The sequence below is a fragment of the Pogona vitticeps genome, chromosome 2, assembly GCF_051106095.1.
Source record: "Pogona vitticeps strain Pit_001003342236 chromosome 2, PviZW2.1, whole genome shotgun sequence".
Taxonomy (NCBI): domain Eukaryota; kingdom Metazoa; phylum Chordata; class Lepidosauria; order Squamata; family Agamidae; genus Pogona; species Pogona vitticeps.
The window spans coordinates 97,063,905-97,090,141 of NC_135784.1; the positions used below are offsets into that span (position 1 = coordinate 97,063,905).

The window sequence follows — 26,237 nt, forward strand, 5'->3', positions numbered from 1 at the left end:
GCAGCCTCCCTCAGTCTAAGAGCCTCCTCCGAAGCACAAAGATGTCCCTAACGCACCGAGGGCGTCCTTCGTCGAGAGCCTTCCGGGGCCCTGAGGCGAAGGCGCGGCGCTGCTCTCCACCGCCCCCAGCCCGCCTTCCCTGGGCTCCCTCCGCTCCGCCTGGGCGAGGGCCGGAGACGAGACCCGGTCGGGTCCCCACCCCACCCCATCCCACCCACCCTCGTCTCCGTCTCCCCTCTCGGCCAATGAACCAGCCCAGGCGGGCAGGGAAGGGGGAAGAAACGGGCGGTCCAGGCCAGGCCACGTTAGAAGAAGGGGCGGGGGCGGCGGCGGAGTAAAAAGAGGAGGCGACGGCTCGTAGTTTCCCCGGCCGAGGCTTCCCGGCGAGAGAGGAGCGCGGTGTGGTGTGGAAGCCGACGGGGGATCAGCCATGTGCGGTGAGTTAGCCCTGCACAACGTGGGCATCTTTTCGGAGGTGGGGGCGGTCAGTGGGGACAATGCCTACGTTTAAGCCGTTTTTGAGAGACTAGAAGGCGTTCCGCCTGTAATTTGGGGGGACTCTTGTGAAGATTGTGTGTGTGTGTGGGGGGGGGAGGAACAATAGTCCTTATTTCCAAATCTGTCAGAAAGGTAAACGTAAGCGAGCTCTTGGCAGCAGGAGGCGGGGGGGGGGAATTCTTGTTTCCTTCGCCGTTCCAGTTTTTCTGCCCTTTTTCTCTCCCGGTCCTTTTGACTGCGCTGCCCCCCCCTCCTTTCGCCGGGAAGCAGCCATTGAGCTATCCGACGGCCACAACAAAGCCGCTCCCTCGCTTCTCTCATCGGGGACGGTGGTGGTTGGTGGTGTCCTTATTTATGGGCCACTTTTGTGACCCGTGGTATAACAGCAAAGCCCAGCTGTTCCGTCTCTTTATGCTGCGGGGATCAGTGCATCTCCTGAAGGGGTACACATCTCGAGAGCAGAAAACCCGAAGCAGCGAGTTTATCTTATCGGACCATAGCCCGGCTTCGCATGCCTCTCCAAGGGTAATAAGGAATCTAAGAAAACCAAGTATTTGCCCGTGCTTAGTTTCCTAAATCGGTTAATGTACACAAGTGAACATATTTGTCTATCGTTCTCCCCCCTCTCTGTATTAAGTCTCCTTAATGTGGAAAAGAAAAAACTGATCAAGTGTCTTTCTCCTTCAAATTTCCCTCCTACTCCAAAGTCCATTTTGGATTACCTCTTCTACCTCTTAATACATTTTGATAGGTTTTGTTCAATGAAACATGACTGCTGATTCCAAGCCCGTGGTGTACTTTTCCTCGTCTTTGGAATAACCTCCCTATAGAGATTCCTATGGCCCCCTCGCTGGGTATTTTTAAAAGTCAATTGAAAACCTGGCTGTTAGGCGGGCCTTCCCTCCAAGCACTACTTGATTTATTTATTTTTCTCTTTCTTTTCTATCTTGAATGATTGTTTATTTTTGTTGTAAAGCACTGTTACTTTTAAATTGTTTTGTTTACTTGCTGTCAGCAGCCCAGAGTAGTCTATGTTGTTATAACTTAAATAAATAAATAAATAAATAAATAAATAAATAAATAAATAAATAAATAAATAAAGGTGAGTAAAATCAGGAAGATGCTCCATGAATTGGGTAGCAATCACTAGGAAATCTGCTCATTGAGATACACATTGCACACAACTAGCTGCTTTCTCTTCCTGGATTGCACCATGTTCATGGCAAATGAGCCATGTGACTTGTGGAACATTTGTTTCGGGTAGATTTGCAGACGAGTGTGATGTTAAATGTCATTATAATTGTAGAGAACAGCAATAGCTTTTTTCAAATATTAAAACTATTTGGTGTGTATGTCCACATTATTTATTTATTTATTTATTTAATTTATATACCACCACCTGGCCCGAGGCCACGTTGGGTGGCTTACAACTACAAAAACAGTCACCAGACAATCTTACATTAAATTGACATCAAATTTCAAAATACTATAAAAGCAAACAGACCTATTCTAACATTATAAAATAAAATTCAGTAAGACATTTAATAAAATGTTTGAAATGGCAGTAATCAAATAGTTTAACGGCTGCTAGGTTCCCTGTGTTATGTTGATGGAACAGTCAGAAGACCTGTCTAAATAACCAGGTTTCTTAAACGTCACCAGCAGAAGGGGCCAGGTGAATAGTATCTGGCAGAAGTTGATTCCAGAAATGAGGAGTGACCGCTGAGAAGGCCTGGTTCCTAGTTTTCTCTCCCTCCGAGCCTTTCTCAGGGTCATCATCCTCAGCTACCTGGCGTGGGATGCACAAGTTAGGACATAAGGCAAGTCTCAATAGTGTGGATATTTTGTTTTATTTTTTATCTAATATTCTCTCTTCTTTGCCCATAATGACACACCAGGCAGCAAACAATGATAAAACGCAAATAAAATGGAAGCAGTTAAAAACTTGGCTATTTAGGCAGGCATTCCCTCCAGTCAGCTAAGTCTTTTTATTTCTTCTTTCCTTATCCTACCCCATCTTGGTAATTCTTTCTTAAATTAATTGTCTTAATTAATATAGCAATTGCATTTTTTATAATTATATATATTTTATATTGATTTATTTTATGTTGTAAGCTGCCCCAAGTAGACATGGTCTAGAGGGGCGGGGTATAAATTTAATAAATAAATAAATAAATAAATAAATAAATAAATAAATAAGCACAGTTAAAAGGTAATATGTAAAAACCAGAGTTAAAACATAATGGCCAAAATTCTCTTGCGTACTTACACGATGGTGTAACCTTTGGAGGGGAATTGTCACAAGTTACGAAACCACCATAGACATTATTGGTGTGCACTGACTCGCACAACTCAGTGTGCAACAGGTAATGTCTGGTGATTTCTTCACTTGGGAGAACTCTTACATTATTTGAATCTGATGTATCTGATAGCTAGATAAGAGGATTTGGGCCAGTGCATAAAAACATAATAAACAAAAAAGGCTAACAAAAAGAAATAACATCACCCAACCAGCTAAAACCCATTAAAGGCAGCCTGATTTAAATGCCAAGGGTCTGTCTGAAAAGAATCTTTAGCTGTCTTCTTCACACAGGAACACTAGTCATTTGTTTGTTTCAGGGAGCACAGATCCTGCTGCTGTGATGGCTCTTTGATTAAAAAAAATCTAAAATAATGAAATTAAATTCAGTGAAGTAAAAGGGATTGTTTGACAGTGACTGAGTATGGACTATATGCTTGAAAATAAAAATGAATTGGAGAGCAGAATTTGGAACGGACAGTGATCCATTATTGTTAGCCGCCCAGAGTGGGCGGGGTATAAATAAAATAAATAAATCCCAAAGCTGGATGTATGCAGCCTTCAAATTTGTATACTCATAGTCAATGCAGATTCAAAGTTCTAATGTTTAGTCTGTATTTTGTCCATTGGTTGATTCAAACAACCAGCCTTCATCTGTAGTGGCTTTCCAATACAGTCTGAAATCCTAATTTTTCAAGATGTGAAAGTCACTGATAAAGGATGTTGCCTTTAGAGGACAATATCTATGCACAGAGACTGATGGAAAATTCTGAGGAAGGGGACAAGATTATCATCCTTCCTCTGCTCCCATGTTTACTACACACAGAAACAGAACCTCTACATAGGGCTCGTGTTACTACTGGTTACCAGTTCAAGATTACATAAACAAATACTGTATACTGAAAATTGTATTACCTTAAGTGGCACATCTCTGTTTTCACTAGGCAATAAGGATGTTCCACTGTTCATTGAAGTGCTGATTGAGGATGTATGTGTTACATAACAGCACTGATGTTACCTGTCTGTCATGGGTTTGGAGGGAAAGTTCCATCCTATGGGGAGTGGAAGGCGGGACATCAGGAGGAGGGGCTGTACTGTATAAATATGTGATGCCTGTGTGGTGAAGAGGAGATGCTGAGACAGACTGTGAGACACTGGGTTGGGACGAAGCAGCAGCTGGGGAAGAAGAAGCTGTTGTGGGAGTCTGGGTGTCTGACAGGGTACTACTGTGGGTCAGAGTACCACCCTGATAGGTTCAGGGGTCTGTGGGTTAGCCAGAACTGATGGGTTCAGGGTCTGTGCTTTAAGTTAAAGGTTCTAGGTGAACCAAACTGTATGCTTGTGTGTGTGAGAATAAGCCACGTTACTTTATTTTATTCACCTGATTGTTTTATTTACCCTGTTTGTATTTAAAATAAACCTTATTCTTTTGTTGTTTAAAAATCCATCCCTGGTCTGTGTGACTTATTATAGGGAATGGTTGGTGGCAGCTTAGTAACTGTGTGATAGATCCCAGTAGGTCTGGGTTTGTCACATTGATTGGTGTCCAGCGTGTGGGATACGACTGGTCCAGTTGTCCAGCGGTCCAGCAAAGCCTTGGCAAGTGTGCCCAGAGCAAGGGGGGTCTAGTCAGGGACAGTCTGAGGCGCGTAGGTAATCTTCTAGGTGTACCTCACGGGGAGGTGCACTAGTAGAAGAACGTGCCAACTGGGGAGACTTAGATTAAGGTGCTCTGAGGCAGCCTGATTTTGGCGGGAAAACGCTGAGGCAAAACTGCGTAGCAACAGTGAGCTAGCTTGCCAGCTGAGAGGCCCAGCAGAGGGGGGTAGGCTCTGACTCGATACTGTTGCAAAGTTAGTGCTGAAGAACAGCAATCTCTAGGGAGAGCTGGTTCTGAGGCAAGAAGAAAAAAAAAAAAAAAAAAGTGGTCGTTTTATTCTGAGGCTTGACTTTTTAAAGCAGCCTGTTCTGAGGGGGGATTATGCCCTTGACTCGAAGCCAAGTAGCAGACATGAGTGAAGTGAAAGACCCCCAGATTGACCAAGGTTCTGAGGATGAATTTGGCTCAGTGCAGGGTGACAGCACAGGAGAGCAGAACCCAGAACTCAGAAAATTGCTCATAGTCCAACAGCATGAACTGAGGATGAGGCAGTTAGAAATAGAAATGGAGAACTCAAAGGGGGAGGACTCTATTGAGTTTAGCAAATGGGATCAACAACTAGATCCAACCTTGCAGCAGTGCTTTAAGATGGTTAGCAATTGTCCAGTAACCCCTGAGAACCGTGAGAGATATTATTGTGAAGAAGGCCTTTTATGTAGGGAGATCTTAATAAACTCCACGAAGGAAAAATTGCTTGTAGTTCCTTCTAAATATAGAAAGAAAGTAATGGAAAAATGTCACACAGACACCCTATCGGGACATTTAGGGATGGCAAAGACTAAGCAGAAAATATCCCAGAAGTACTACTGGCCAAAAATGGGAAAAGAAATAAAAGAATTTTGTCAAAGCTGCACCACTTGCCAAATGAAAATAAATAGTGAGGAAAAATCCAAGAGGGATGATGACTGGGATAGGTATATGGAAGAGATGAAAAATATTGACAATATATTTAAGCAAATGGAAAATAGACATATTGAACAACTGAAAGAGAAACAGAGGTCTGGGTTTACTCTATTAAGGCAAGTTTTTAAGGATGCATACGGCATAGATGAGTTTTCTGAGGGAAAAGATTTACAATCCAAAGTGGCAGTGGATATGGTTTATGAGTGTGAAAGAAAGATAAAGCCACAAACTATTCACCAGATAAGAAAGCCCTTAGGTGAGGGGAAATCTGTAGGTAAACCCAAAGAAACCTACAGCAAGGACTCTCAGGGACCAGGGAAAAGCCAGCAAGGGGGAGGGGCCCATGGTGAAGGGAAGCCCTCAGGCATGAAACCAAGCCCTCAGAATTTGGAGGGAAAACCCAAACAAGATGAGAGAGAATCAAAATACACCAGAAAATGTTATTTCTGTCAGGGAAAGGGTCATCTAATCTCAGAGTGTGAGAAATTAAAGCAGCTAAAAGGAATGGTGCCTCAGAATTCTAGTGGGACCAAGCCAAAAGCTGTGTTCTGTGTCCAGAAAGAGCAAAGCTCAGTGTCACTGAGGGAGCCTGTTGCCATGGCTACTCAGTCTGGAACAGCTACCTATGCTGATCAGGCTGAGGAAAATGGTCCTCTTCTGGAGGTAAAGCGCTGCTTGCTGATAAAAACAGATTCTCAGTTGTTTGAGACAGCCGGGGTGGACGTAGGAATACTTGACCGTCAGTATAGGGGGCTGCGGGACACTTGTTCCCAGGTAACCCTGTGCCATCCAGATATTATTCCTAGGGAGTTTATAATCCCAAATGAGAGCATGAAGGTGGCAGGGATTGAGGGGCAGGTAATCTCTCTGCCAGTAGCAGAGGTACCTGTCAACTTTCAAGGCTGGAGGGGAGATTGGCGGCTAGCGATTTCATCGACTCTGCCAGCAGCCGTGCTCGTGGGAAATGACCTGGCTGAACATGTGAAACGGGTGCTAGTGATTACACGCTCACAAGCCACCACAGGGACAGTTCAGGGGGGTAATGATGAGCCAGAGGCGGAAGCAGAGGGGAGTTCAGAAGCTGTGGTGGAAACCTTAACCACAGACAGCAGATTTGGACAGGAGCAAAAGGCAGACGCCACTCTCCAAAAGTGTTTTGAACAGGTGACTGACGCCCAGCTAACACCTGAAACCCCAGTGAGATTTCTGGAGAAAAAGGGGATTTTATATAGAGAAACCCTGAGGAACATCTCAAAAGGGGGAGATGGGATCAGAAGTCAGCTGGTGGTACCTGAAAAGTATCGCCCCATGATCTTACAAAGGGGTCACTCTGACATGTTTGCTGCACACTTAGGGGTGAAAGGGCCCCTTGATTTGATCAAACAAAATTGGGAGCAGATCACCCAGGATGACCCACAAGACGTTGTGACTTACATAGACACCTTGATGAATGACCTAAGGAGAAATCTAGAGCTGGCAGCAGAAAACCTGCAAGCTCAGAAGGTCAGACAGAAAACATGGTATGACCACAAAGCTAGAGAGAGGCACTTTGACCCAGGGGAGGAAGTGCTTTGGCTTAGGCCCTGCAGAGAGAATAAACTGCAGCTCAAATGGGCAGGACCATATAGGGTCATTTCCAAGATGTCAGACCTGAACTACCTAATAGAGCAGGAGGAGAACCAAGCAAGGAGGGTGGTTCATGTGAATGCCCTAAAACCCTACTACAGAGGGGAACAGAGGGTTTTATTCGCGATAAAAGCAGCTGAGAGTGAGGAAGCTGAATTACCCTTCTGGGAGGGTAGAGGGGAAGTAAAATACACCCCAGAGGAGGTCAAGATCAGTCCTGCACTCACCCAAGACCAGCAGCAAGAACTAAAAACGCTGCTTAGTAAATATCAACAGGTGTTTTCCAACAAGCCGGGGATAGTGAAGGGAGTGATGCATCGGATCCACACAGGGGATGCACCCCCGCAGGCAGTATCCCCATACCGAGTAACGGGACCCTATAGGGACAAGGTGCGGAAGGAGCTGGACGAGATGCTGAGGGAGAACATAATCGTCCCCTCTTCTAGTCCTTGGTCCTCTCCGATAGTCCTTGTGGACAAGCCTGATGGGAGCATTAGGTTTTGTGTTGATTACAGGAAGTTAAACCGTGTAACCACTCCTGATGCCTACCCAATGCCCAGGCTAGACAACCTGATTGAAACCATAGGGGGTTGTCGGTTCATCTCATCATTGGACCTGGTAAAGGGATATTGGCAATTAAGAATTGATCCCAGGGATCAAGAAAAGACTGCCTTTTGCAGCCCTTTTGGTCTCTATGAGTTTCGAGTCCTGAGCTTTGGTCTCAGAAATGCACCAGCCACATTCCAAAGGCTGATGGACCAGACCTTGGTAGGGCTCAGTGACTTTACAGTGGCCTACATTGACGACATAGGGATCTTCAGTAATACCTGGGAAGATCACCTGATACACCTGGAGTTAGTGCTGCAGAGGTTAAGTGCAGCAGGGCTAACAGTAAAGGCCAGCAAGTGTCAGCTGGGTAGCCCAGAAATAAAATACTTGGGTCACATGGTAGGGGGAGGAATGATAAAACCCCTGAAGGCCAAAATAGAAGCTGTTCGTGATTGGCCTAGACCCAACACCAAGAAAAAAGGTCAAATCATTTCTTGGGTTGGTGGGCTACTACAGAAAGTTCATCCCGAGGTTTAGCGAGATTGCGGCTCCGCTGACCGATCTGACGAGGAAGAAGGCTGATGACCGCATCCCGTGGACCGGCGACTGTGAGGCGGCGTTCCAGAGGTTGAAGGAGGCGTTAATCAACTATCCTGTCCTGCGTGCTCCAGACTTCGACCGGGAGTTTATCATCTACACCGACGCGTCTAACAGCGGGGTAGGAGCAGTTCTGTGCCAAGAGGATGAGAATGGTGACCAGCATCCAGTGTCCTACCTGAAAAGGTGAGAGACATTTGGCAACCGTGGAGAAGGAGTGTTTGGCCATAGTCTACGCGATCCAGAAGGCCAAGCCTTACATCTGGGGAAGACATTTTGTTCTGTGTACTGACCATTCACCATTGCAATGGTTAAAGACAATGAAAACCCACAATAGCAAACTTATGAGGTGGGCTTTGAACTTACAGGACTATGACTTTGAAGTGAAGGTGGTCAGAGGGTCAGTGAACTGTGTTGCTGACGCCTTATCAAGAAGACCTGAAGACTGAAGACGGCGAAAGAACATGGACTATATGTATATAATGAAAACAAAAAGTTAAAATGTACCTGGTTTTGATTTTGGTTGGTATTAATAAAGGTAAATTGATGTACTGTATATGGTAAAATGTTTAAATGCATATTTGCTATGGTTAACTTGGAGTGTAAGTATATGTAAGTATTATCTGGTATGTATAAATGTTGTTGTGTATTTTATGCAGGTTGTTTTTTTGGTGAAAAGCACTTTTAGCTTTCCCCCTACAAAACAACTTTTAAAGAGGGGAGGTGTTACATAACAGCACTGATGTTACCTGTCTGTCATGGGTTTGGAGGGAAAGTTCCATCCTATGGGGAGTGGAAGGCGGGACATCAGGAGGAGGGGCTGTACTGTATAAATATGTGATGCCTGTGTGGTGAAGAGGAGATGCTGAGACAGACTGTGAGACACTGGGTTGGGACGAAGCAGCAGCTGGGGAAGAAGAAGCTGTTGTGGGAGTCTGGGTGTCTGACAGGGTACTACTGTGGGTCAGAGTACCACCCTGATAGGTTCAGGGGTCTGTGGGTTAGCCAGAACTGATGGGTTCAGGGTCTGTGCTTTAAGTTAAAGGTTCTAGGTGAACCAAACTGTATGCTTGTGTGTGTGAGAATAAGCCACGTTACTTTATTTTATTCACCTGATTGTTTTATTTACCCTGTTTGTATTTAAAATAAACCTTATTCTTTTGTTGTTTAAAAATCCATCCCTGGTCTGTGTGACTTATTATAGGGAATGGTTGGTGGCAGCTTAGTAACTGTGTGATAGATCCCAGTAGGTCTGGGTTTGTCACAGTATGAAGCAACAACAAAGTATGGTGTGCTTTCAGAACATTTTGCCTTCCTAACGTCACTGGTGCGGTAGCAACCAGACGGTTTTGGTGATATAAAAGCTCTTGTTCCAAAAATGCCAGTGGAAGTAGAAGAAGAAAACTTCTTGCTCTTGGCTGAAAAGCCTTAAAAAAAAAACAAAACCTGGCAAAACAGAAGTTTAATGGGAGACTTAAAAAAAATATAACCAGTTAAAGAATATGTAGAAGCATTATTTTAATGTTTTTGGTAGAGATTGGTAACTTTTTCTAGTTCTGAGAACACATCGCTGCGACCTGTTGATATCTGACAAAATTGTTCAACTCTTTTGGGAAAGTGCCTTAAAATAACACATAATTGCAGATGGTTAACATTAATTATAAATAGTAAATCAGGTCTATTGAACAACCAACTTGTGAATGTTTTATTCCATATATGGAAGAATTATGAAAGTATGAGGAAACAACTCAGTTCTTCTAACCATTAACATCATAATCATTACTATTATTAATATTCATGGGCTGAGCTCTGAGGACATTGGACTAAAACTCCCTGAAGTCTTAACTGCTAGTTGTGCTGACCAGGTTTTCTGGGAGTTGTAGTCCAAGAACATCTGGGGACCCAAGGTTGGGAACCATTGCTCTAGACTAGTAGTTCCCAACTTGGGGCTTCCAGATGTTGCACTCAATTCTCACCATCACCAGCCAACCTCACCAGTGGTCAGTGATTGTGGGAATTATTCCTCAACATCATCTGGGAATTTCAAGCCTACTGTACTATTCCCAGCACTGCTAGGCAAGTATACGTATGAAACTTACAAGGCAGGCGTGGAAACAACAATTCACGCCTTTGGGTTGACGTCCATCATGTGAAATACGGAGATATGCTGCTTCTTATTTTTGCTCGTTTCCCTTTTAAGTACCCTGGCAAATTACAGTTGAAATGGTTTCTTTAACTCTTTCAGGAATGTGTCTGAAAGTGACACATGTATGCACTGTCACCTTCACACATAGGTGATTAACCTTTCAGTGAGTAATGAATGATGTGTTGGAAATTGCAGATTAACTGCAAGGGAAAATGGGACTGCTGTTCTCAAAATTTCCTGCAGAAGGTAAACACCAGTATACTTGATTAGAACAAAAAAAGAAGCAAAGTGGAATGATAATCAAATATACTGTGTTCCCCCGAAAATAAAACAGGCTCTTATATTAATTTTTGCTCCAAAAATGCATTAGGGCTTATTTTCAGGGGATGTTTTATTTTTATGTACAACATTCTACATTTATTCAAATACAGTCATGTCATCTTCCGGTTGCTGCACAATGGTGGAGGGCAGGGTTTCACTTAACTGGGGCTTGTTTTTGGGGGTAGGGCTTATATTTCAGGCATCCCGAAAAATTATACAGTACCAGGGCTACTTTTCAGGTTAGGTCTTATTTTTGGGGAAACAGGGTAAGTATAGGCAGATGGGCCAGCATCAGTAGATTGCTTTTACCACAGAGGACAAGATGTAGGTAATGTATGTTCCAGGAGGAAGGGGAGTTTTTACACATTAAACAGTACATATTTTAAAAGTAGAGGTGGAGAGAGGAGCATTGCTGCAACACGTTATGTTCAAGGTATGAGACATCTCTATCTTGATTGTGGTAACAGAACTGCAGGCCTGATATTTTAGTGGAATTTCCCCACTGAAAACACTCAAAGACCTTATCAACCAGTTGTGTTAGTAAAAGAGGAAGCAAGAACTTCAAAGCCCTGATGAGACTCAAAGGAGCCATACAAAAAGGACTGGCATGTAGAAATTCTAGCTGACATGCTTGAACTTTAGTTTTTAAAGCTCCTTCTTTCACCCTTTGTGGACGGAGTCTTTTACAGTGGGGAATTAGTTTATGTAGTCATTCAAAAGCAACTTGATCCTTTTTGTTTTGATGAAACCAAGTAATTAAGTCAGCTATAAGTAGGAGTACTTAATATCTCTTATCTCTTGTGTGATAACAATATGCTGAATACCACATGGCTTTGAGAACTTAGCCCAGGAAATGGGATCTAAATGTAAGATACAAATAAATGAAGAAGATAATGAGGTCAAAAAAGAAATAGTCTCTTTAAGAAGAAATAGTTTACCGTAAGGCTAAAGACTATACATGATGGGGCCACAAAAGCTTACACCACAGTCAAATTGTTTGTCTTATACAGTACTGCTATACATGACTTTTCCTTGTGAGTTGCAGCCTTGACTGGCGTTTTCCAATATAGTACCCTCCAAATGTATTGGACTAAAACTCCTATCTTTCCTAGCAGCTATGGTGATGTTGGCTGGGGGTGCTGGAAATTGTATTCAACACACCTGAAGATTACCAAATTTGAGAACATTGGTCTGTGTATGAACCTGGGAGAGAAATCAATTTAAACATTTTCCCATTGATGTGATAATTAAAAAATAATATATTAGCAAAGGGGGGAACCCTTAAAACGTGCCTACCATTCTTTCTAAAACTTAAATGCAAAAATAAACTTCAATTTTAATTTGATTGATTCCACTTGCATGCTGCCTTTCCCCCAGGTGGTGAGACTCAAGGTGGCCCAGAGATCATTAAAACAACCACTGAATGATAAAACAATAACATATGCTTCCATTTTGGAAAAGAAAGATAGCTTGTTCATAATTTTGAGCATTTGTGATTGACATTACTGCAAAAGAAGAGAAGAGGCTAGATTTAATACCTCTCACAAAAGCCAAGTAACTGCTCACTAGTTATGAAGATCTCTTATCCACCCTTTTAAGTTCAGATTTTGGGCCAATTAGTGGTTTGATTTTACCACTGACAAATTCAAGATGATTTATTGTACAAAGCAGGACAATTCTGAACAGTTTCTGTGGTCCTCGCAGCATGTATACCTAGTTACAATAGACTGTTGAGGGAAATATATGAGGAAGGGAATGTTTTTATAAGAAGCATTACAGAATTTGGCCGCAGTGACCCAGAATTAAGAAAATTTAAGCCCCTTGAAATGTATTTATTTAAAATATTATTAACCTGCTTTTCTCCTTAAATGGAATATATACACTCAAAATTCCCAATAATCTTAACCCTCTGTTAGATTTTTGTCTTTGCGTGTTGAAGTGAGAAGTTAGTAAATGTGTTAGAAAGCACAATAGAATGCATATATTGAAAATAAGATTTCTTACTTTCTGTAAACATTCCTTGGCAGCTCCAAGTGCTATCAATTTCACTGAAAAGTTTCCAGTGGCTTCTGAGTTCCTGCTCTGCATAAACAGGAGCTGTGCTAGAGTTCAGTGTAAACAAGGAACCTTTAGCAATCATAGCACACTGCCTGCATTGTGGGCAGATTCCACAAAGAGACATTTCCTGGAGTGGCATAGGCATAAAACACTATGCCTTTAACACAGGAATGTGACAGTTCTTGCAATAAATATTTAGTAAATCATTGATTCAGAAAGTAGGGGGAAAGCATGCTTTCTAAAATCAAGGATGGGTAGAAATATTTCAGATACACTCTTGTAGAAGAGAAGCAAGAAACGTGAGCTGAGTGCATGGAAAGATAGTAACAGTCATAAATTTTTGGGGATTTTCTTGGTTCCCCCTCCCCTACTGCTTGCAGAAATAAATTATATCTGGCCAGTTTTATCAGAAACAAACAATAACATGTATTGAATACCTGTGAAGATGTTTCTAATGCAGGTCTGTTGCCAAAAATCTGTATGTTTCTGTATCTACTTACTTTGAGGCAGGTGGGGAAATATAGACTAATTTGTTTCCCAAAATGTTCACCCTTATAGTGCTGGATAATATTTATTTTGTCACCTTATATGTTATATTTTAATTACTGTAAATAGTATCCTTTAGCTGGCCATACGAACAGCAGGATTTATTAATATCAATGTTGTGATGACTGTTTTTAATATAGTGTATTATTATAATATTGCCTCTTTTTAATGTTTTTAAAGTTTTAATGTTGTTGTATACCACTCGGAGACCATTGGTAATGGTACGGCTAATTTTTGTGTGTGTAAATAAATAAATAAAATACCCAACCCGAACTTGTCGTAACTGCTAAAAATGAGAAACCATCTATCATTCATATATCATTCAAGTCCATGTTGGGTACTGTATTTTGTCTCGTCAAATGATTTGGTAAAATAAGTGTCAGATGATCACATTTTTGAACATTTACATTTTAGAGAGAGAGAGAGAGAGAGAGAGACTGTATTCAGCAGGTTTGAGATTTATACTAATTACACAAACAGTTTATATTCATTTAACAATAAAACTATAGAATTATCAAATGGCAGAAATTAAAAGTCAACTTCTCATCTGGCATTCTTGGCTTCATAGAACAGAGAACTGCTGGATAGCTCAGTAGTTTAGTTATTTTGCTCTGGTGCCAGCATTTGGGGGTTTGATCTCTCACTGTGCCCTCTTGACAAGGGCTAAACTCGGTGATCCATAGGTCCCTTCCAGCTCTGCAGTTCTAAAATTATTATTTTTATTATTTGATGATGATCAAATAACATATGGTCAGTTGGCAATATTTAATAGGTCAGTTGGTAAGCATGTCGACTAGAGGACAATCTTTGGCTTAAGTGATATCTGGAGCTGGGGCTGGCATTGATCAGAACTGGCATTACACTTTCTGAATTATTGAATTGATGCTGCTTTAAAGATAGATACTTACCGGGTAGATAAGGAATTTCCATTGGATTTAGTATAGTGAAATAAAAAGCACCTTCTGTGGTATTAAGACTGAATTTAACAGGAATTACTGAAAAATCTTGTACAGTACTGCTTTTGTCTTCATAGAATGTATCATTTATTTCTGAATATATCATACAGAAATATTCAAGTACTGGCATTTCACTCTTTGTTTCCCTACTGCCTGTCCCACAGGAATCTTTGCTTATTTGAACTACAGAGTGCCCCGGACCAGAAAGGAAATATTTGAAACTCTCATAAAAGGACTACAAAGATTAGAATACAGGGGATATGACTCTGCAGGTATGTGCACTTCTTGTTGTGGTCCCTAATCCCCCCCCCCCAGTTACATCAGTACCTTGTTACTTTTTCCAACCAAGTGGTTCAGTAGCCTTATGGGGGCAGAACTAGCTTTCCCCAAAGTTTTGTCCTCCAGATGTGCTTGATTACAACTCCATTTTACCCAGCCAGTTGAATACTATGTTCAGTGGGACTAAACAGTAAGTTGTGGTCTATCTTTCAGGTGTTGCAGTCGATGGGAATAATATTGAAGATAAAGAAAGGAACATTAAGTTAGTAAAGAAAAGAGGGAAAGTAAAGGCTCTTGATGAGGAGTTGCAAAGTAAGTATAAAAATACTTTGGTATATTTATGGCTAAAGTGGTATGCAGATACTAGTTAAACCCTAATGAGAGTGCAAAGAAAGGTGACCGTAGACTTCAAAAAAAGTTCCTTGTCCTGTTTGCCTGCCCTGTCTTCAAACCTTTTCTGAATACACCAGTCCAATAACCATCTTTACTGAAAACATAGAGACCTGTGTTGCAGCTACTAGAGGTGATATATGTGCTGCAGCTTGTAAAATTATTGGGGCAGTTCATTTCCTTGTGTACCCGCTCTTAGCAATCCTTGTTTTTTCAGATCTGTACTGTAAGCCATTTCTCTCCTATTGAAATGTTTTAGGAATGGAAGGAATATTGTCTTGCAGGAGGTAGAGGGATATAGAATTGGGTGGGGGCAGACCACAGTCCTTTCCGCGGGCACACTTAGGTGTGACCAAGTTTCTGATCAGAAACTAGTGTTAAAGGTAAAGTAAATCTTTCATTGCACTCATGTAACAATTCAACAGGAAAGCAATTAAAAGAGGCTTCTGTATATGTACAATGTAGATAGAAAGAACTGTGAGTAGACAGTTTGGAACACAGCTTTCCAGGAATCCTAATGAATTCCAGAATATAATTCTGAAGGCTATACTGTGGTGCATCAGCATCTTTTCCAGGGATGTTAGGAAGGTGTGAAAGCACGAGGAGAAGGGGATGACAGAGGATGAGATGGTTGGACAGTGTCATTGAAGTGACTAACATGAATTCGACCCAACTCCGGGAGGCATTGGAAGATAGGCGGGCCTGGCGTGCTCTGGTCCATGGGGTTACAAAGAGTCAGACATGACTAAACAACATACTGTGGTGCTGACAAACTGCTGTGAGAATCCAGCCTTCACTGACAGCTGTGCTGTGAGCCTTCACTTTGGAAGAAGTGGGACTTTGGTGGCCTGAATGAAGTGTCCAGGAGTGGGAAGAGGGTTGACAAATCTAAGTCCTGAGCTCCTTAACTTAACAGTAATTTCAGCAAGGACGTGAACGACAGCCAAAAACTGTTCTATGGCATGATAGGCACTGGAATTATATAGTGTCTTACAACAAGATAAAAAGAGTGAACTGGCTTGATCATAATTAATCTTAATAGTGTAACACTTCAGGGAATGTGACTCTTTGGCCGGGTGTATTTATACCTAATTCTAGATTGATGGGTCTCATTTCATTTCCCATTATAAGGGTGGCTAACAAGGTTATAGGGCTAAATGCTAGCTCATGTGGGTTTTTTGTTTTGTTTCGTTTTGCTAAATCCAGGTGGAATTACAGGATCTCTATATTTGTATTTCTAGGTATCAGTAGGATGTCACAAACTACTGAGGATATCTCTTAAGTTCTTTTGTCTTGCAGCTTACCAATACCAGTTATTGCCGATTTGCTATCTAAAGTCCAGAAACCTTCTTTCCAGGTTGTGGAGGATATTGAATTTTTTAAATAGTAGATGCATGGTATTTTATATCTGGGAAAACATTATTAAAATTTTCCATTAATTAGCATTTCCATTGCTATAGTGCTTTCTTGATGGAATATGATTACTTCTTGATGGAATATGATTACGTGGGTGTTTGAAACATCATCACAGCACTTGTCGGCTGTTGTTGTTGTTGTCCAAACTGTAACAAAGATAATGTGATCAGTCCAAAAGACTGCCAAACAGATTGGATGGACAAGTTGTCTACATTTAAAAATCTATATACATAGGAAGTTGAAACTTTGTTGATTAATTAAGACTGAATCATCATGATTATTTGACTAGAATTTGTTTATATGCATATTTTTTTTCACCTACGCAGAACAAGATGGTTTAGACCTAAAGGCAGATTTTGAGACTCATTTTGGCATTGCTCACACCCGCTGGGCAACCCACGGAGCACCAAATGCAGTGAACAGTCATCCTCAACGGTCCGATAAAACTAATGGTATGTCTGTTTTTTTAAAAAAATAATATTCCCAAACAAACCAGTAAAAAATAAAAATGGGAGTTGTGTTTGAATGGAAATTCCCCCAGATAACTTTTGAAACCAGTCAACTACTTGTGTTTGAGAACATTCGTGAGCAAGATTTTTTTAAAAAAAGCCAACACATACGAATTGTGAGGATTTAGCAAGCTGTTATTTCAAAATTTAGTGTACTTGATAGTAAGAAATCTGAAGGTAATGATTCCAGAGTGGTCTTGCTTAATAGGCTTCCAGTCACAAATTTATTCAGATCAAAAATTTCAAAAAGGTTCTAATACTCTGTATTTTATAACCGAACATTGAGTGGTAAGAATCTATATGACTAGACCTGGCAAGAGTTGTATGGCTCAAAATTTAAATCTAAAACAGCAAAAAGATTGTTTTTCAAACATGTAAAATAACTGGAGCAGCATTTGTAGACCTTACAGCAACATGTGATACTGCCCACCATCAATTGCTGCTCAAAAGCCTCTTATCTCCTTAATAAATGTCATGGACTAACATAAATGGTTGCTATTCTTCTTCAAAACTGAAGATTCTTTGTTGAATTCCAGACAGGGTAGTGTCCTGGTACCATTACTTTTTAACATTTAAACAAATGATCAATCAACATTCCTATCGTTTAGGAGTTCCATCTATTATTATTTATTTATTTATTTATTGGACTTATATACCGCCCCATAGTGCTACAAGCACTCTCCGGGCAGTTTACAATTTTTAATTATACAGGCTACACATTGCCCCCCCCAGCAAGCTGGGTACTCATTTTACCGACCTCGGAAGCATGGAAGGCTGAGTCAACCTTGAGCCGGCTACCTGGGATTTGAACCCCAGGTCGTGAGCACAGTTTTAGCTGCAGTACAGCGTTTTAACCACTGCGCCACGAGGCTCATCTATGCTGATGATCTTGCCTTGACAGTCTAGGAGTAAACTTTTGAAACCACTGAGAACTAGCTAACCTCTGCATTCGAAGATCTTTTGTATTATAAAAACAACCAGATGAAACCAAACCCTTTAAAACACATTTCTGTGCCTTTCACTTAACAAACAGAGAAACAGAAGGAGTCTCTGAGTTAGCTAGGGAGACAAGATTTTGGAACATTACCCCAAAGTATTTGGGTGTCATTATGGATTGAGCCCTATAAAAAATTGTCTAAACACCAAACAGAAAGCGGCCGCCAGAAATAATATACTTAGGAAACCGGCTGGGTCATACTGGGGTGCATGCCCACAAACAAGAACAGCAGCTTTGTCCCTGTGCTACTCCAAAGCAGAGGAACTAGTGCCGTATGGTAGAATTAAGCACATGCCAAACAAGTGGATGTAGCTCTTAATGAATCATGCAGGATTCTTACTGGCTACCTGCCTGTTGAAAAAGTCTATTATTTGGCTGGCATTGCCCCTCCAGAAGTACATCAATTGGTACTAGCAAATAATGAACTATATAAGGTAATACGGCACCAAATCTATCCACAACATGGATACCAGCTCCCTTGATGACGGCTGAAATAAAAGATGTTTTTGGACACATCTCAAGATAAATATTAAACCAGAGCGGCTAGGCTAAACATATGGAAAATAAAAACAACACACCTTGCCAAATGGATGAATGCTGAAGAGTGTCTTCCACCAGGACAAGACTTGAGCTGGATCATCGGGAAGTCACTTAATAGACTTTAAAATGAAGTTGGAAGATTGAAGAATAAACAAATAAAATGGGGCTACTTCACTACAGGACAAATTTTCTGTGACTGTCGAGAAATTCAGTCAGTACAAGCACTTGTGTGCATGCAGTTTATGTCCCACCACATGTACAAAAGAAGTTCTCAAATGCTTGAGATTACACTATTGAAATAGCCTGCTGGTGGTCAAAAATAGTCTAATTATCATAATATTTTAATCTTTTTAATTTTACCTATAATTCATATATGTCCATTATTTTAAATTTTGCACTACTTTGATACAAATAAAGAAAGAAACATGTGACATAGTTCCTAAAACAATAAAACAAAGGGGGAAAAACACTTCATACTAAAATTGGTATTTTAAAAATGTATAGCTTTCAACTACCCCCCAAATTAAAAATTTAAGACTTGCTCTTATGCCCCTTTTTGTTTTTGTTTTCTTATTGGTTCCTTTCAGAATTTGTTGTTATTCATAATGGAATCATAACAAACTACAAAGACCTCAGAAAGTTTCTGGTAAGTTGCTAATAACAGAATGATTTAAAACTATTACCTTGCCATTGCAGCTCTGTGTAATGCTTGGTATTCACACCTAGAGCTCTTTGTGAGAGTCTTTCTGTGACTTCCATTTCCCTCAACAGCATATAATAGAAATTAGCTTCAGACCCAACAGGTCTACATATAGTCAATGCCTGTCTCTTGCTCCTAGATAGGAATATGTATTGAGTGGAAGCATTTTGAATAGCTGATTAGGGGGTAATATAGTGCAGTTCCTGGCAGGAATTAGGAATTAGCCACATGACTGAATTGTTGCAAGGCACTTTTAATTTCATGCCGTTGAAATCGTAGAGTTAAATAAGGTATTTATACATAGCTTGATTATGATAGGTGGTAGGACAGTTGATAAGGGATGAGCAGCCTGTGGCCAAGGTGTGGATTCCCCGTCCAACCCTATGTGGGTTCTCCATCCATTCAAAAGACATTTAATGGTATATAAACTTTATAAATATGTGTAGAATTGATCCATAGTTTTGAGGTATGAGAGATGTTTTCATGGAGTTGAATGGTAACCCTAGTACTTACTGCTGTAGATATGAACATAATAGATCTGTGCTTTCCTTCACAGGAAAATCTATGAATTTGTAAGAATGGTATCTGTCCCTACTTTGCTTTGACCCTACTTACTATATCCTTGGCCCCACCCCTACCCCGTGCTGTTAGCCCCACTCACTATGTGTAATTTGGCCCTTAGGCCATTAAAAGTTCCTCACATCTGTAGTAGATTCCATTTAATCATGTTATACACAAATTAAAAGTCTGAGGGGAAAAAACTTTAATCTAACATTTTGTTTAAAATATTCCAGGAGACCAAAGGATATGTATTTGAATCAGAAACAGACACTGAAACTATTCCAAAGTTAATCAAGTATGTGTATGATAACAGAGATACTGAAGACATGAGTTTTTCTGCCTTGGTTGAGAGAGTTATTCAGCAGCTGGTGGGTGAGATATTTGATCTTTTTATTTCCTAGAACTGAAGATGTTTGAGACAATTTTTATGTTAGAAGTTGAAATTAATCTCTTTAGTTTTGTTTGGCTTCCTTATAAAGTAATGACTTTTCAATGTTTAGTTATATTTTGTCTTTTTTTTTAAAAAAAGGAAAGCAAAATATTGTTACTTGCCATGTGTCTGCAGGTTAAAGATGAAATATAAACCCATACATTAAACAGCAACATTTCTAGAAGCATTTATTGTTTTTGCCTTCAGAACAGAATGCAGGCTTTCTGTTTGCAATTGTTCCTCTTCCTCCACCAGAGTTCACAAAGGAGAAGTACAATAAGATTGCCATATCTGCAGAATCAGTACCCGCGGTTTCATTCATCAACTGTTTGAAAATATTACATTTAACATTCCCCCCCCCCCCGAAATACACATTTCCAATGTATATTACCGGAACTAGCCTCTAGAGGGAGGCTGACAGACTATGCTCTATACAGTGGGGTCTCGACTTACGAACGACCCTACTTGCGAACAATTCAACTTACGAACCCGCCCTATAGGGGATATAAGGACTCGACATACGAACCCTTGAGTTACGAACAGGGGAAAAAGTGCCCCCTCCCTCCCCTTAGAGGCTTCTGGAGGGGAAAAAAGGGTCAGAAACTTAAAAATAAATAAAAGAAAGTCTATTACCAGGCCTTGGTAGCCCCCGAACTGCAGGAAAAAGAACACCAAACAGCTAAAAGCCGACCCCCAGCAGGGAGCCTGGCAGCCATTTTGTGCTCTTCTCAGCTCCTGCCCCCTCCTTTCTCCGCCTAACAGCTGATCGGCTGGCTCTGAAGAGGCTTCCAGAGGCTTGCTCAGCACCTAAAAAGGCTGAGGTGTGAGTTCCAGACTCCTGCCTGTGTGTCTTTGTGCTGAAAAAATCAGCACAACATGCTTTAAAACATGCTTTAAAATTGGCTTCGTTGAAAAAAAAGATTTCAGAAGTGCTTTGCAAACTGTTCCCTGCCTCCCCCCTCCTTTCCTGAACTTTTATTGACCTAAGGAAAAAAAGAAAAATATCCCCTTCTAGTAGTAGAAGGTGGAATAGCAGCTTCCCATTAGTTTCTATGGACGGAAAAGAGCCGATACGGATTAAATGGTTTTCAATGCATTCCTATGGGAAATGCAGATTCGACCTACAAACTTTTCGACCTACAAACCACCTTCCAATACGGATTACGTTTGTAAGTCGAGACCCCACTGTACCAGGCTTGTCCAACCTGCAGCCCAAGGGCCGCATGCGGCCCAGGTTGGTTCATAATGCGCCCCAGTGCAATTTTTTATTTTAAAAGAAATTCCAAAGTTTCAAGTTACACTGCTGGCGCTTGTGGCCGGAATGCAGCTGGGGCACGTCACAACGGTAGGGGGAGAGAGGGAAGGAAGGAAGGAGCGGGAGGGGAGGGGAGAGGTGGGCTGTGTGACTGCATTGTGCCGTCCCGTCAATAGGTGGACCCCTCCCGGCCCCATAAAGCCACCGGAGTTGAAACTGGCAGCCTCTGCTGTCTGAGATCGCAGCTGCCTGTAAGGGTGCTTGGAGCGGGGCTGCGGAGGATGGCTAGGGCTGCCCCCCCCATGTGGCCCAAACCAAATTTATGTGTGGCCCAAACCAAATTTTCATCTTCTAATGTGGCCCAGGGAAGGTGAAAGGTTGGACACCCCTGCCTATACTGTATAGGATTTGCATATCCACAATTTTTGTCATCTGTGGGGGGGGGGGCTTAGAACCATTTCCCAAGATACTGCAGTCCTACTGTACTTACACTGAATTAAAATAGACTACACAGGTGCCTAAACATCCTTGATCATATGGGCGACTGCTCCATACAATCCACTGTGAGGAGTTCATGATGAGTGATCACCAATTTGCATGACTTCAAAAGAGGAGTATGGAAATCCATGAAGGTTAAGATGATAAATGGCTACTCATTATGATGGCTATTCAATGATATCTGTATATTGTCATCATATACAAAAACATCTTCCTGTAGCAGGAAGGTGCTTTTGCATTCATTTCCTACTGTGAGCTTCTCATAGGCATCTTGTTAGCCTCTGTGAGAACAGAAAGCAGGACTTGATACGATTTGAGTGTGATCCAGCCTAGTTTCTATGTTCATAGGCCTTGCAGCTGGATGTACAGTACTGTAAAATCACACTTCAGCTCAGGATAATATCTATATAGTCAGAGTGACAGAGGTCAGTGACGATTGGTCCTATGTATATGTGAATGGTATTACTGATCTAGCAAGTGGAATGCTTTTTTGGGTTGTTGTGTCGTGTCCCTTTGAGGCTGGTTCTTTCTTGATACAAAACGGCAATGGAGAAAACTATTGCTAAGGCATAAATGTACTCATTCTTTAATTACTGCCCTCATGTACCAATTAATGCATTTTTTTCTCCTCCCAGGAAGGGGCTTTTGCATTGGTTTTCAAAAGTGTTCATTATCCAGGGGAAGCTGTTGCTACCAGGTTAGTAAAAAGATTTTGCACACCACAATATAGCACCACACAAGAGAATATATTCTTCATAAATGCTACGTAACTAATTTGTTTGTTGTTCCTTCATCTGGCAGGAGGGGGAGTCCTCTGCTCATTGGAGTTCGTAGTGAATCAAAGTTATCCACTGAAGAAATTCCTATTTTGTACAGAACATGTAAGTTGTGAAGCATTATAGACATCATCAACATGTTATGTTTTTTTAGGGAACAGATAGTAAAATCAAATAGTTAATGTGCAGGTTTTTTAAACTCAAAAATATGCAACTGGAAGCCTCAGCAGGGATGGCAATCCTTTGCCACTCTAGATGTTTTGGACTACAATTCCCCCAATCGTTTATCATTACAGACTGGAGATTCTGGGAATTGTAGTGTAAAACATCTGGCATGCCAAACGTTCAGCACCCCTGTGCCTTCAGATGCATAGATAGTTAGCTATTTTTATCTCTAGCTGCTCAAAATGCTTCCTAATTTGTAGGAATGACAACTGGCTCAATATACAATTGTGCTTTCTTTTTTTAAAATAATCTGATGATTGTGTGAAGTTGATCCATAGCACAAGGAGTCAAAATATAATTATGCATTGCAGGTGGGATTTAACCTGAAATTCTGATGAATAACGGGTGCGTTTAAGCTTAAATTAGGCCTGGGCTTAGCTTTCTCCCACTAAAATTAATATAGAAGCATTTAACTTTGGCCATCTTTTTTCTGATTGGGCTAACAGCCATAGTTCCTTTGTTCATTCATGTTTATGCCATCTTGTCTTTCAGCTTGATCTAGATAGTTATTAAGTCTCACAACTGTATGTATTATTTTGTTAGGTAACATTGAAAATGTAAAGAATATGTGCAAAACGCGAATGAAGAGACTGGACAGTTCCACCTGCCTTCATGCTGTTGGAGATAAAGCAGTTGAATTTTTCTTTGCTTCAGATGCAAGGTAATTAAAAAGATGTGTGTTGGTGTTTTGATTCTTAAGATGAGCTTAGTAATTCAATGGGGAAATGTAGTTCATTTTGGACAGATGTGCTGCTAACAGTCAGACTCTCTGAGTGGTCCAAACAGATATCACCTTTGATGTTAGATGCTCAATCGTGATGCATAAGGATGTGTCTAATATACATGTCTTATGTAGTCATGCAGGATGTGGGGTGGAGAGAGAGAGAGAGGAAAGAAAGGGAACTGGATTTATGTTGCTTGCAGTGACTGGATGCATATGTGGTGTCCAAGACCTTTAGTATGCACCAAGAGCCTGCAACCTGCCATCCTCAAGCCGTAGTGCAATACTGGGTAGTACATAATCCTAGGTCCTGGTTATTTGTGGAACTTCCAAGTCAGGTGGAACAAAACCGTGTCGTGTTGAAAACTCATCTGTATTTGCTTTTTGGTTTATTTGCTTGCATTTCTCTGTAGTGCCATAATTGAACACACCAACAGAGTCATTTTTCTAGAAGACGATGACATTGCAGCCGTGGCTGAGGGGAAGCTTTCAATTCATAGGTTAGAACGCTCAGCCAGCGACGACCCCTCTCGAGCCATCCAGACCTTGCAAATGGAGCTGCAACAAATCATGAAAGGTGAGACAAGCTGAACAAACTAGGTGATAACACAGAAATTTTCTGTTTAAAACCATAGTCACAACAAACAATACGGGAACTGGGCAGTGACAAAGGAAACTGACTAGTCACTTCCAGTTTCTCAAAAGGACCTTTTTTGGCAAAATAAATCGACCCATCAGTGGGGAGAGTTGGCAAATCACACACCTCAGAGGCTACTGGCAAGTACTGTGTGCCATTTTGTATACTTGAAGACTAGCTTGAAGACATGGCTATACAGGCAGGCCTTCCTTACAGTCATTGCCTAGACTATCTCCCCCTTTCTTCTTTTTCGTTTCTCTCCTTCTTCCTCCTCTTCTTGCCCCCCCCCTTTCTTTTTTCCTTTCCCATTTTGGAGTAATCTTGATTTTATCTTAGTTTATTTTTATATTATATGTAAACCGCCCAGAGTAGACCCGTTCTAGATGGGCGGTATATAAATCAAATAAATAAACGGATTCTTTTTTCTTGGAGACCAGGGGACTCAGGTTGAGGATCCACAGTTGTGTGTGTTTGTGTGTGCTGGGAACTGTGTGCTCCTGGTGGACCACACTTGCCGAGCCCCCTGCCATACCTTTGTCCTACCTTTTACTAGTAACAATTTAACCTTCACAATTGGCATTCTGTCCCTATCTATTCTGCAAATATCATCCATGGTTAAAACAGCAATCATTATGAAATAATAAACCTACTATGAAACTAACTGATCATGTTCTATAAAAACAGGGAATTTCAGTGCTTTCATGCAGAAGGAGATATTTGAACAACCAGAATCTGTTTTCAATACCATGAGAGGAAGAGTGAACTTTGAGACCGACACAGGTAAACCTAGAGGAAATTTAAATTTCTTTTAACATCATGACTAATAGAAACCATAATTGACCTAAGAATACCTCATTTTTTTTCTCTTTTGCGGAAACTACAGTTCTTTTAGGTGGCTTGAAAGATCACTTGAAAGAAATTAGGAGATGCAGACGATTGATATTAATTGGTTGCGGAACCAGTTATCATGCTGCAGTGGCTGTAAGTTCATTATACAACCAAACATGAGAGTTTTTTAGAAAGATTCTTTAGGGTACTCTTGAAGTTTTTAAAGTCTTGCTACCATTCTGTTTTAACTGCTGAAGAAAAGCCTCATGCACATGCTTTAGAGATGATCTCTGTAGATCGACATCTCTAAAGTTGTACGGTATGTGCATCCATTAATCCCTTTTAAAATGTCTATTAATGTAACATCATTTTCACAGAACCAATTAAACATTTAATTTTGCTTTACTAATCCATTGATCTTACCTTATCTCAAGACTGAGACCAACTATGCTGTCTGTATATGGTTCTAGACTCGTCAAGTGTTAGAAGAATTGACTGAGCTGCCTGTGATGGTGGAGCTTGCCAGTGACTTTCTGGACCGGAATACTCCAGTATTTCGAGATGATGTGTGCTTTTTTATTAGCCAGTCAGGTGAGTTGTAATTTGCCTGATCTGTTGGTCTTCAACAAAGCTTCTGTTGGACATTTTTGATCCTGCAGACAACATTCTTTGTTTTTGTGATTGCTGATCTATAGTTTCAAATTGATGATTTTAACTGATAGTTTCTGTAGTTATTATTCTGAAGTACTCTTTTAACCATTATCATTGGAAAACAATTTGCAAATATTAAAAGTAAGCAAATCAGCAAAAAAACAAAATCAAGAATTGGTACTGCAGACCCTTACAGTGGTGCCTTGCATTATGATGTTAATTCATTCCAGTGAAATCGCTGTAGAACGAAAACATCGTAAAGCGATTTTAGAAAGCCCATAGAAACACATTAAAACCTGATTAATGCATTCCTATGGGCTTGAAACTCACCGTCCAGCGAAGATGCTCCATAGCGCAGCCATTTTCGTTGCCTGTGCAGCGAGGAATCCGTCCCAGAAAACAACGGGCGGCCATTTTTTAACCCGGCGGCCATTTTGAAACCGCCGATCAGCTGTGTGAAAATCGTCTTTTTGCAATGATCGGTTAGTGAAGCAGAGAACCGATCGTCGCAAAGCAAAAAAACCCCATAGGAAACATCGTTTTGTGATTGCTTTTGCGATCGCAAAACCTTTGTCGTTATGCGATTTTGTCGTAAAACGAAGTGCTCGTCTTGCGAGGCACCACTGTATTATTAACAAGTACCTTAAAATACGTTTGCATTTTTG

General features: G+C 41.0%; 1 protein-coding gene across 1 annotated transcript in view; it reads left to right on the top strand.

The window, feature by feature from the left end:
• Positions 1 to 298: 298 nt before the first annotated feature.
• Positions 299 to 26,237, top strand: part of GFPT2 (glutamine--fructose-6-phosphate transaminase 2) — a 38,774-nt gene continuing 12,835 nt past the window's right edge. Inside the window, exons 1-13 of the mRNA XM_020782709.3 lie at positions 299 to 437; positions 14,324 to 14,431; positions 14,652 to 14,750; positions 16,571 to 16,696; positions 18,878 to 18,936; positions 19,785 to 19,919; positions 22,370 to 22,431; positions 22,536 to 22,615; positions 23,279 to 23,396; positions 23,870 to 24,033; positions 24,778 to 24,873; positions 24,977 to 25,074; positions 25,392 to 25,512. Coding sequence (XP_020638368.3) covers positions 431 to 437; positions 14,324 to 14,431; positions 14,652 to 14,750; positions 16,571 to 16,696; positions 18,878 to 18,936; positions 19,785 to 19,919; positions 22,370 to 22,431; positions 22,536 to 22,615; positions 23,279 to 23,396; positions 23,870 to 24,033; positions 24,778 to 24,873; positions 24,977 to 25,074; positions 25,392 to 25,512 — 1,273 coding nt within the window. The 5' untranslated portion in view covers positions 299 to 430. The remainder of the gene's footprint in view (positions 438 to 14,323; positions 14,432 to 14,651; positions 14,751 to 16,570; positions 16,697 to 18,877; positions 18,937 to 19,784; positions 19,920 to 22,369; positions 22,432 to 22,535; positions 22,616 to 23,278; positions 23,397 to 23,869; positions 24,034 to 24,777; positions 24,874 to 24,976; positions 25,075 to 25,391; positions 25,513 to 26,237) is intronic.